General features: G+C 39.8%; 1 protein-coding gene across 1 annotated transcript in view; it reads right to left on the bottom strand.

The window, feature by feature from the left end:
• The window catches only part of map3k5 (mitogen-activated protein kinase kinase kinase 5), an 82,375-nt gene that overhangs the window by 55,360 nt on the left and 14,138 nt on the right, over nucleotides 1–12,877 (bottom strand). The window contains exons 2-3 of the mRNA XM_031728534.2: nucleotides 4,811–4,950; nucleotides 1,877–1,900 (exon numbers count right to left, since the gene is read on the bottom strand). Coding sequence (XP_031584394.1) covers nucleotides 1,877–1,900; nucleotides 4,811–4,950 — 164 coding nt within the window. The remainder of the gene's footprint in view (nucleotides 1–1,876; nucleotides 1,901–4,810; nucleotides 4,951–12,877) is intronic.

The following is a 12,877-nucleotide window of genomic DNA, read 5'->3' as shown; positions in this document are numbered from 1 at the left end:
GTTTGTCTCTCAGTATCAGCCCTGCAATACACTGGTGAGCTGTCCACCCCTGACAGCCAGATTAGGCTCCAGGCCATGTGACCCTAAACTGGTTTGGAGGAAGAAAATAGATCTTTGAATTCTTTCAAAAACTAATTAAATCAAGCAAAAATCTGATGCTGCGATAGCCGTAGCTAACAAGTTCATAATTGTCATACAAAAGAATCAGGAAGGTACAGCACATGGAACCTCACTCAGTTCGTTTGTGAGCCTTCAGTTTCACTAGATTAACAAACAGCTTATTATTAGCAACATGTTGAATAAACCCTGTTCGTCAGATAAACAAAAATGGATAAACACGTTGAAAGGAACAGTTTGTTATGTTTCGCATGCAGCCCTGGTTGTTTAAATACTTGCGTCTGAATCATTAGTTCACTGCAGTTCCAAGGTGGCAATGCTGAGTGTTTGCTTAGATCACTATATTCCTTATATCATAGAAAAAAATGCCATGAGGACATGTTAACAAAGTCTTGGCTGAAAGTTTGGAACTTTTTGGGAATGAAAGAGAATAAGGAAGATATAAAATTGCTATTAATTATGGCGTTTGCAGGGGAAAAAACATCTGTAATAACATTAAATTGAAGGGAAAGAATGATCAAAAAGTCCAGTATTGCAATTTAAATGCACTTTTACCTGCACAGATGGCTAGTTAAGAGCCTGTGCACTGGTGCAGAGTGCATTTAAGTGCATTAATACAAGCAGGAAAGAGAAAGAACAAAGACAGTAAGTGCACATAAGGGAGATCAGTAAGCTCACACTCTCATACTGTGAGTGATAATCAGCTCTCCTCTTGGTACGAGTCAGTGTCAGAGAACAGCACATTTCATGTAGCTCTCCTTTCACTGTGAAAGCCACTTAGGAGAGCCTTTTATCTGACTGCTGAACATGGACTGCAGACCGCATCTGTGTTATTGACACAATTAGCGCGCAATTTAGAAATGTAAGTCAATCAGAATCAGTTCATCATTTTTAAGATGACAAACATTGTTTACCTTTGGTCTCTGAAATAAGAGATTTTGCAGCTTATCTCTGTTTTGCATCACTGGAAACTGAATTCAGTTTTAGACTCACAAGGAATGGGAAAGAAGACAGGACACTCCTCCTATTTTTTGTCAGTAACATTTCATTAACTTCCAAAAACCCAAATAATAATAAAAAAAAAAGTATAATTAGGCAAAACTTCTTCTTGGCAGATGTAGCAACATATTCAGGAAACTGTGCTGCGAAAGCACATTCAGTGGTAGATAAGACAAGAAAAGTTGTACATATTAATACACTGTAACAAGGCTCCTGGGTCTGCAGAGAAACTTCAGAAACAAAAACAACACTCTGTGGATGTCTGCTAAAAATCTAGGCTTTACTTAAAACATATGGTACAGTGGGTGAATCTATATTGATCTACTGATTTTAGGAACTACAGTATGATATGCAAAGGACAGGATTTCCTTAGCTTTAAGGCAGCACCTTATTTGAATACTGCACTTTTTGCAAGTCAAATTCTCAAAATGCTTGTGCCTTTTTATGCAGATTGTGGCAGTGCAGTCACTGTAACTCTCAAAGCAGCTGTTGTCTGAGACGTACATCTTGAAAGTGGAAGGGAAGATGTTTTCATTTTACATGAAACCAAATATTTATCACAGCTTCGAAACAAAAGTGGGCTGTGCAAGAGAAAGCCTTTACAATAGCGAAAAGAGAGACATAAGGCAACAGGACACTGTGCTCCCTGCGCGCTGTAAAAAGCATATTCTTTGCACTACATAATGTGTGTGATGTGTGAGCAATGAGTGAGTAATGTGTGAAAGGCAACGGGAAAGAAAGAAATGCCTCGTGTACTTACAGTGTTCTTCTGGCAAATTATCTCCTGAAAGAAGAAAAGAGAGAAATCCATTTAGAAATTCATCATGAGCATTTTCTCCGAGAGGCAATTTACGTTAGATACGACGTTACTGAATGACACTTCAATTCAGTACACCATACCTGAGCTACAAACACTATGTGAGGACGACTTGTATTTGTGGATATTTGTTGATTTCCCAACAGCTGATTAATATTTCTAGTAAAAAGCCATAATGCAGTGCCGAGCAAACTGCATATTTAGGTCGGATTTGTCTACAGAAAGCAAATGCATTCAACATTTTTGCTGCACCTTTTTTACAGCTTGAAGCAGCTTTATGTGTGCATGTTTAGTTTTTTAAGTTGTCCATTGTATAAGAAATTAAAAGCCTCTCTGCATATATCAAGCATGGTTCAAGTTACCAGCTATAATGTCTTATCACATATTATCAAAAGTGAGCCGTGGACTTTGTTTTACAGATTGCAACAATATCTCTGCCTTTATAAGTTAAAAGTGCATTTTTACTCAGTGACTAGCTTCACTTCCCATGTAAACAAAGCGATGTCTGAAACCGACTTTCAGCGCAAAATCCGAGGGTCTGTGGTGTCTCCACAGTTTCCTATTTGTATTTGTCTCTCCAGCAGCCTTCAACAATAGCCTTTTAACAGATTTATTCACACACACACACACACGCACACACACACACACATTACATAATCTTTAAACCAGATGCACAAAAGACTTGAGGAACAAATCGCTCTGATCACTCTGGGCAAAATAATGAATGGGCAGAGATATTAAAAAGAAGAAGCACACATCAAATGTCCCGGAGCATTAATGATATCTGCCTGTTTCTGGGCAAATTAACAGAAAAATATGTGTGTGCAAAACAACAATATTGTATTAAACTGTCACGTAAGAACTGCGATGGCCTTTAGGATGACTTTAGATGCCTAAAAAACTGTTTCTAGTTGGGAAACAATTACTTGTTTGTACATGGAGAAGTATGTGGCAGTGAAAGGAAGCATAATCGACAAGTGTACAGTGAGACTTAGTACACGTAGATGTTTTTTTAGGATTTTTTTTTTCATGATCGCCATTGTTTAAAGAAAATTTTGAATATAAAAAAGCTGCTTTTAAAACAATTTGGTGGCCTGATAGAGATCTGAGAAAACTGCCTAAGTGAATTCTTTCAAAGCATGGTGAGAACAAGTTAACCCACAGCCAGCGAGACGGGTGGGCACCATGGCAGACCACAGGACAAAAAACCCCCTCCCAGAAACCACCAGGAGCAGGAAAGAACGTCATTTGAAACAATTTTCTTGCCATAAAAGCAGACATAATACAGCTGCCAATGTCAGCTTTTTATATTGTGTTTATTTTAGGACACGCCTCCCCTGACTGTGCAGGCTGTGCATTATGGGTCGACTCTACAGTTTGTTTTCTGGCTCATGACCCTTGTCACCACAATACTCCTCCCACTAGACTAACTAAAAGAAAAGCTTCAGTGTTCTTCTGCTACAAGTTGCCTACAGCAGGCGATTTTAAAATGTGTTCTGCGTGGGCCTCAGACGGTGTGAACTATGCCTTTGTCTGCAGTACAGAAACTACAAGACTCACACCATTGTTACATGCTGAAGTAGTCTGACATTTATGGTAAATAAACACAGCTTTGGTCCATGCATATTGCTAGTAGGGATTGAGTATGCACTTTATTGTTACCTGCAAGCACTTTCCAGTGTAAAACTTCCAGTGTATTTAATCATCTAAATTGTTGCTAAGGAATTTGCTGTTGCTTTGTGGCGCTCAAAAAATATTAAAAAATAAATCTCTAAATCTCAGCAGCAATGTGGCTTTCTAAAAATCATAAACAAGACCACTAAAAAAAACATTTTGTGAGTAATTTTAATCAACACTTGGTTCCATTACTTCAAGTTTATAACAAGAAGCAGTTCAAGAGTGCAAACCTCCTGCAGGCCAGCTCGTTCTCTGGGCATTTTGTATGGAAATTGCACAGTATATTGTATGCATTCATTTTTTTTTCATTTCTTTGTTCTTTTTAAATGGACTTTAAGCAGTATGAACTTTTTGCACGATGACCAGAATAATACACATCTACATCTTCAGCAATTTGTGATGTGTGTAAAAGCGTGTATTGTGTCCACAACACCCACCACACTTGTAAGTATCATAGTTTCCAAAGTTATAAGCTCTAATTTTAGACCAATAAATCATTAAGTTGACCTTGAAGACCTTGGTGGATGTAAGCCAAATTTTAATGGATTGTTAATGTGACCCCTCTCTACACCCCTACAAAGTTTTAATAGAATTAATTCCAAACTTTTTGAGCACGCTCACAAGCATGCACGCACACAAATGCTACTGAAAACATAACCTCCTTGTTGGAGGTAATTAGCAGCAGAGCTAACTGTAGGGACAACATTAGTGTTTACAGCCTATTAACGGTCACTGGCATGAGCGCCATGTCTTGGTTGGACCCATGCTTCATTCTGCAGGATGGTTGGGCACCTTGTGTTGTCCCTGTCTTTCTCACTACAGATACTTTTCTGCATTAACAATGTCAATGTCAAATATGTAATCTATTTAAAAATAAATAAAAAATGCAAGGTTTTCATTATAAAATTGGAAAAGTTATCCAAAATTTTCTACCTCTGAATAAAATCCTATACTCAGACTAACATGGTGTTTGAGGGCACGACCTCATTTCTCAAAACATCCGAACGAGAAGGCCGCTAACTGGATCTTTGGAAGCATTGTTGAAATTGATCTTTAGGCTGTAAAAATTTTAGATTTTCAGCTGTGATGCTGCCTGTGCTGAGAGTATTTTTTAACAAAGAAGCCTGAGCTGCTCTAAAAGAACAAATATATCAGCATATATCTAGCATATATTGGCTTCTGTTCCTGATGGCGGCTTACCTGCAGAGACTGGAGAGCATCAGAGTTAGTGTCGCAGTACAAGATGATGTTGTTGGCCATGCTGAAGCTTTCTCTCACTCCCAGGTGGTAGAAGAGCGAAGGCTGGCGGAAGGCATCTGTCATCTCCACCACAGCTATGTCTGATGATAAAAGACAGGTGTACGTGTTATAGTGTGGCTCAGGAGCGAAGCACAACACTCACGACTAGCTTTCTTTGGGTTCTGCAAGTGCAAGTGAATACATACCATTCTTAGAATATCATAAGCTCTAATAATGCAGTTGCATAGTACAGGCAGAAATACCTTTTACACCCATTTCCCAACCAAGGATGTTAATTCACTGCTGTAACAGCCTCCCCTCTTCTGTTTTTGACCACACTTTGGAATCTGGCTACAAGGATGTGGTGCCATCCATCCATTCCTTTACCTTTTTGGAAAAGCCTTTACCCCCAACCTCTTTTTTGTTTTCTTTGTGAAACAGATTTTAACATTTTTGTTTATTAGAATCTCACAACCAGTTTGGTAGCCTAATGTTACAATTTCAACTCAAAAATCAACCCATTGAAAACTGATTGTCTGATAATTGATTAAAGCCATTCAACCCATAAGTACTAAATTCCCTTATCTGAATAAATCTCATTAAAATGTTATTTGCCTACAACTAAACTGCCCATATGGGATCTTTAACATCAACTTTGTCTGCTGTTGCTCTTTATTGCTCTGGGAGAGACATGGATACAACTCAGTGGTTATTAGTGATCGGCACAGCTGTTATTCATGCTGTTATCAGCTACCGATTTGCATGTCAGTGTTAAGTTATCTGCGAGCTGAAAACATTTTTTTTCCGTGAGATGAAGGTAGTGTTACTCCTTTTTTGTCCAGTACACTCAATAATCAATAATGCCCCAGCTGCAGTAGGACTCAGCTATACTATCTGGGTCAACAGGTCAAGCAAATATTTCCACTCAAGCAAGCAGGTCATCTAGTGATGAGTTCCTAAGGTTGATGTCCTGTGCAACAGGCTGTGCTGTTATGCAACTGTCAGCATTGGACTTTCACCAAAGCCCTCACTCACTGTTCGGCCCCTGCAGTGAACAAATCTTTGTATGACGCTGTCAGTTATGGTGGGCATGCAACATTAAACACACTCATCAGGATTTGGAATGAACATGATGGTGTTTTGCAGACCCACACACGAGGCAGGGCGGTACTACAACGTTGTTTCCAAGGTCGCCCTGAGCAACTGATAGCAACAAAAGCAAATGAGCCCGATGGCTACGTTCCAGTTATGACAGAAGAGCTCAGAGCTACGGAGATAAAGCTGCACCCTGGTTTTTCATCAGCTCCAACTCTCCAACTCTTTTGTGTCAACGAAAACATTACACGGAGCTGAAGAGCAGATATTGTGCGACTCTGATGATCAAATCTTTTACCTCTAATGGGTCTGTTCAAAAGCTGGGATAGTCTCCCCCCTCCACCATCACGACCCTGAATTCGATTTTCAAACTGGTGCTCGAGCTAATGGACCGCTACTGGAGGAAATCACAAAGACATTCAGTCACTCAGCTCAAGATGCTGTCAGATTATGGGTGGCTCAGTTGTGGAAGAGGAAGCATGACAAGTGGATGACACATCAAAGATTAGGGTTATTATTAATGCTTCCACTGGTTTTTGAAAGATACCAGTTAGTCAAGTTACCATGTAACTGTAGAGATGACTGCTCTCCTTTTAAGTCTACAGTTTAGGAATAGACTACAATCTGAAATTATATCACAGAAATGATGACTTGGCCTTGACCTTTTCTTTTTTGGTGCTGGTATAGCCAGCCGACACCCATACTGCGACTTCCTGTTCTGTCTGACAGTCATCGTTTACAAATCATCGCCTGATGGATTTTCAGCAAATCCAATCCTTATTTTAGACATGCAACTAAAGCCTGCTTTAAAAAAGGATTGGTTAATACAGCTCACACTATGAGTGGTCTACAAGTAGAAACCAGAAAGTTTCAAATACCAAAAGTCTTTCCACCAGAATCTGTTGATATGTGTTGATGTGCAGAAAACTGTGATTCAAAGCATTTTATTTTTGCCACCAACAAAGATTTTAATATTTTTTAATGATCTCATCAGATGTTTTATCACAAAAACTCATATAATCATATTATGCTCGAGCTACAAAAAGCCAGTGAACATAGAAGAGAGCTTAGCAGACAAACAGGCAAAAAGAGAGTGAAAACTTAGATTAGTCAGGTGATCAGAAACAAGGCTCCGAATGAAAGCTAGTGTTGCTAATGTGAAGAGAAGTGGCAACTTTTAAGATGATGTAACACCTATAACCGGCAGCTAACTAAGCTCTTATCGCAGCTTCTTGCATTGACATTTTTAAATGTAACACGATTTCTCTTTAAGCTTTATTTTCACCAGGAAGTAAAACTCCTGAGATACAGCGATAGTGTCCCGGGCCAAGAAGGGCAGCATAAATCCATCATGTTTTCTGAATGGCACAAGAAAATGGAGCTTGTTAAGCTGAAGGAGCTCTACAAATGCATCGCGTGCAATCAAAGCCACTGACACAACCCAATCTATCAAAGCAAATTACTCAAAGCAAGCAAGCGAATGCTCATAATTTGAATGTGCAGTTAAACATCAAGCAGCCAACATGACACTTGGGAGAGAAGCCTATCAGAGATTGGCCGATTGCAGCACTGAAGGGGTTTCATCAGGGCCATGCAGCTCCTCGCACTCATCATCAGAACATGCAAATTCAACCAGGAAGCAGGTACTTGTTGGCCTCAGAGGTTCTCATCATTAAACCCTTCGTTCACACCAGGAAAAAAAAAGCCTCATATTTTCATCCCATCAGAGTAGGCGTAGGACAGCATTTTAAGCTCTGTGGCTTCTGTGCAGTGATGTGGAATTTCAAGAGGGTTTTGTTCTCTGGATGAGCAGCGTCTTCACATTGGGATGCTGCTCGCTGATTAAACGAAACTCATGTTTCGCTTTCTAACTTTCGAGGCAGACGGGGAAGGTACACTTTAATCCTCGCTAAGATTAACAGCCAGTTGTTAGTTTCGCATCCCTGATGCACTCATAGGCACTGTGACTATCACACATAGCATTCAGAACATTCAGACGTAATTAAATATTGGTCTATTGGATTTACTCATTGTTAGCAAGACAAATAGGTTGCTCACCACGCCTGATTTTTACACAATCCTAAACAATCCTGGGCATATACATGATAAACGGCTGTTTAGATTCTTCTCCTCCTCTCGACTATGCATACAAGGTGCCGCTGAGTGTCAACATCCAGACGGCACAGGTTGTCTGCTGAATAAAACATAAGCTTGTCTTGTTTTTCCACCTGCAGCAGGCTCCCATCAATATTACATTTGAACGAGATTTTAATGCAAACAGGTCATAAAAATGCAACAGTAGAATATAACTCACAAAAATATGAAGCAGCAGTGACTTGGGTGGGATAATTTTGCTTTGCGCTGCTTGGAAAAAAAAAAGTTTGCTGTTTGCTACACAGAAGGGCTAAAAAGTGATGAATAACAGCATATGGTGTTCGCATCTGATGGAAAAAAACAGGCTAAAGTGAGTCTTGTTGTGCCCACAGAGTCAGGAAGAGCAATCAGTTCTCGTAAATGTTTTGTATTTATAACACTTGACTAGGAGCATACGATGTTGTCAGTGCTTATTTCAGTCTAGTCTAATAATAAAGAACGCACTCTAGGTTTTACTTAGAAGCTGCTTATAATGGCACTTACAAACTACCCTTTCATACTTCAATTCCTCTGATTTTAAATTCCACAAATGAAAGCAACTGTTTGTTTGTGTCCTGCTTGAGCGGTTAAATCTGTCTACTCATGCAAACATTATTTTTTGTGTTCAGTTGGTAACCGATTCAATACTAATAACGTGCAACATCGCAGCAGGGATGTGTTCAGGAGTATTCTTGGGCTAAATTCTGATCTGGGGTGAACCCAGTGGGTGGTAACAGTCACCACAGGCACACCACACAATCGCTGACTATCCTGTAAATGGCTGGCGCATTGATCACTGCTTGCTCACTGTTATGTCAACGCAGCGCCATAACCATTTATATTGGAACTTGAGGTCTACCTCACTCTCTGCTGTCTTCTTCAACACAGTAGGTGTCATTTCTCAGACCCCAAAACAAAAAACTTCACTGGATTGAAGAAGAATAGAAGAAGGTAAAAGATAAAACAAAGAGATCGCAGAGGTTTTCTTGGGGAACTCGCTTCTTTAAAAAAATTACAAAACTGTTAAAGCAATCTCCCTATGTGCCATCTGGTAATTCTTGCTCTGCAGCTTTGGTGCTTCACAGAGGTACTTCTTGAGATCTCCAGCCCTGCAGGCCATGCTGCATGTGACAGGTCATAAAACCTGGGAGGTCCACAACAAGCCAGAATAGCAAAGTAAAGCATGCAACAGCTGCAATATCCCATGTTTAAACTGCCTGTAAGCGTTAACTTTCCTTTCTTATCACAATATCTCTCTACATTTGTTGGTCTTACTGGAATGCATTTTAACAGCACAGCCACCTTTTTAAATCCTAATAATCTTCTGAACTTTGACAACAATTAAAAAAGCTTAATATAAGCAAAGTTTGTATGGCAAAAGGTCATTAGTCTTAAAGTCATGCCATGGCTTACATAAATAAAGCTTGACTGAAAAAAAAACCCTGACTATCTGATTGCATCTTATTCTGTATTGTAAAGCACTTTGTGAATTTTGTTCTTGAAAAGAGATAAATAGATAAATGATAAATAAAAAATAAACCCTCAGTCTGTTCACTATGGTAGAATCTTCTTGCTATGCTGGAAGACAGAATGTATATTTTTAATAGAAGTTGGGGCAGCAGGGTGGTGCAGTGGTTAGCATTGTTACATCACAGCAAGAAGATTCAAATCCACCAGCCAGCTGAAGCCTTTGCAAACACTCTCCCTGTGTTTGCATGGGTTCTCTCTGGATACTCTAACTTTCTCCCAGCCCAAGACAAATATTTGGGTCAGCTTAATTAGCAATTCTAAATTGGCCGTAGGTGTGAAAGTAAGAGTGATGGTTGTCTTTACCAGCCTTGTGGCAGACTGGCAACCTGTCTGGGGTGTATGCTGCCTCTCATCCTAACAGCTAGCACAGGTTCCCGCCCCTTCGGCGAAACTGAACTGGATAAGCAGAAGAAGATGGGTGGAAGGATGATAGAAATGAGCAACTCTTCCCTTTCATGAACAGCTAGCTTACTTCCTCTTTTCATTCTTGCTGGTTCCAAGGAAGGCTTTGTTTCATCACGTTCCTAGTACAGTTAATGATGCAATTACTAAGAAGTAATGAAGGCAACAATACTTTCAAGTAGCTTTTAAATTGCAATGTTAAAAGCATTTTGGCTAGTGTGGGACATTTTGTAATTGTGGATATTGTGGATATGTCATTACACAAGGAAACAGAACAATGGTAATCTGCCCTCACAGGAATCCATCGCTCAGAGTCACAGACCCATTGCAACAACAGTGCAGGGACTTATAATCCTTATAAATATTAAAAATATTAAAAACAAAAAAGTTCCACATTCCAATTCAAGCACATTGGAAATGTTTCAGCTTGCAGGTTCATAGTAGGCTTTTTAAACCACATTAAAGACAATGATTCCTAATTTCAAAAGGCACGAAAAATATGATAAACACAGCGACTGCATTTCTATAGCACAGGCTCTGAATGTTTGTGAAGCGTGCTCAGATGCCATGATTGCTTACCAATGCAACAGCAGAGTGAAATGCATGCCAATACAACAGCAGACCTGCCAACATAGTGTTGACAGAAGGCTTCGTGAAGCCTGCAGAGGAGTTACTTGAGACTCCTCGTCACCCTTTTCGCATACAGTGGCACCTTATCACCGCATCTGGTGTTTTACAGTCACCTGGTATCACCAGTAAACCGAAATCTGTCTACATCAGTGAGAGATAAGACATACAGGAAAAAATTTTAAAAAGAAATGAAGAGTAAAACATTCATACTGATGCCCTGATAATCCTGCTACACCTCCTACAGTTGGACCTGCCAGTGTGGACCAAAAGTAAATTGATTCCCTCGCCTACTGCTCAAAGCAGAGGAGGGAAAATAATTCAATACTCTGAACGTGCTCTCTCACAGTGTTTGGCTCTCAGCAGCACTCGGCCTGGCGCTGTAGGTTCATCGGGCCTCAGGTGAGCAGCTAGGAGTGGAGGGCTTCGAATTTACTGGAGATTGTTCTGGTGTCTATTGGCTTCTCTTTATGGATCCTTCCCAGCACTCTCCAGAGATCCTCCACCAGCTCCACATGCTCTTTCTGAAGAGGAGCTGGGGGATCAGCTCCATCTAAAATATTACGAACTAAAAAGCTCTGGAGCATTTTCAAGTGGATCTGGATCATTTCAGCAAAGCAGAGTCTCTTGTCTCTACTAGAGAGTGCATAATTGGACACAGAGAAATCTATTTTAATGAGAGCAGGTTGTGGAGAAAAATAAACAATTGCTACCAACAGCCTAAAATCATAAGCTATAAACAATACTGAGAGATTATGTTTCAGCTATGCTATACATCCCTACAGCTGTAAATTAAGGTGACCTGTTTTGCTCACTCCCAGCTACATAATTTTATTTTGGACTCTTACAGGAACAGATTTGCATGATTCCTCTAAGCTAACTTTCTTCTGATAGATTTGCCCCTTACAAACTTAAGGTGTGAACATCAGGTGGATAGGGCTGCTGTGCTCAAAGCCAAAACTCAATAAAGTGAGCTCTGTGTATAGATATATAGATTAAATAATTAATGATTTATCAAGGTGGCTACAGATACAACACGTAAAACTAAAACATTAAACAAGTACTGGTGACTTTCTAGAATGAAAAATGCTAAAAAAATACTAAAAACTAAATACTAAAAACTGTGATTGTACATTTCGAGTGCTGATTTACAACGACTAAAACACTTTTAAAATTTATATTAAAGCTGGATTGCAAAACCTGACTCTTTATTTGAGTTTAGAAGTGAAGATTTGAAAATCCACTTCTTAACGCAGTCAGCATCACGCTATATTCAGCTACACCTGCCCAGAAATTAAGGATCTCGTTAATAATCATTAAGGATATTGATCTATAAATCAAATTAAAGGTGAATAAATGTGAATATTGGTATCTATCTAATCCCAAGGATGCTGCATAAGTTTGTACTGGCACATTGGAAACTTTAGTAAGTTGCAGTGCAAGAGTGATTTCAGTTCACCACAACTGATCCATTACATTTTATGCAACCTACGTCATCTAGAGAAAGAGGAGGATACAGTGTTTGCATGTGTTGGTATGTGACCTTACTTTGACCTGATAACACTCCATATTTATGAAAATGCCGTTGACCTGTCATGATTGAAGCCATGCTATTACTGTAGCGGTTTGTTCCTCGGTCACTCACGGACCAACGGCAAGTTTGACTCTACCAAGAGAGATAGTAATAGCGCCGGCACAGTGAATAACGCTTCGTTACCATCTATTACATAACAGCTACACATAAGAAGTTGTAACCATAGAGACTGTGAGGGAAACTGCTTTGAGTGATGTTAGCGAACCGAAGCCATCAGTGTGTATAGTCGTTGAGTTTTTTTCCCCCCCTGTATGTCTAATGGAAAACGAGGTAAACAGATTTGTATTAGTGGAGCAAAGTGCAGCTGGAGTTTTACCCTGAAGCCCATCCCACACAGACGGACAGGCAGATGCTTGGAAATACCATCTCCATGCTGCTCTGGAAATACCCCCCCCCCTTGAAAAGGAACCTTCGAGAGCATAAAGTCCAAACAGTCTGCCAACTTTCCAGGAACAGCAGAGGATGCTTGTGGTGCTCTTGCATGCAGGGGCAGTGTGATGTTTACCTCTGGTGTTTCAAACGATGTTTAACTGTTTAGCTGTCAGGTTGCAGAGAGAAACAGGATTAAAAGCTTCAGACTTGTTTGTTTGGCGCCATACAAAATGTATTGCTCAATGAATTACTGCATTTAACCGTGTTCTCAGACC

Source organism: Oreochromis aureus, linkage group 15, assembly GCF_013358895.1.
Source record: "Oreochromis aureus strain Israel breed Guangdong linkage group 15, ZZ_aureus, whole genome shotgun sequence".
Classification (NCBI taxonomy): domain Eukaryota; kingdom Metazoa; phylum Chordata; class Actinopteri; order Cichliformes; family Cichlidae; genus Oreochromis; species Oreochromis aureus.
Note: the sequence above shows the minus strand (reverse complement) of the source record. Positions and strands in the feature narration are given on the sequence as shown.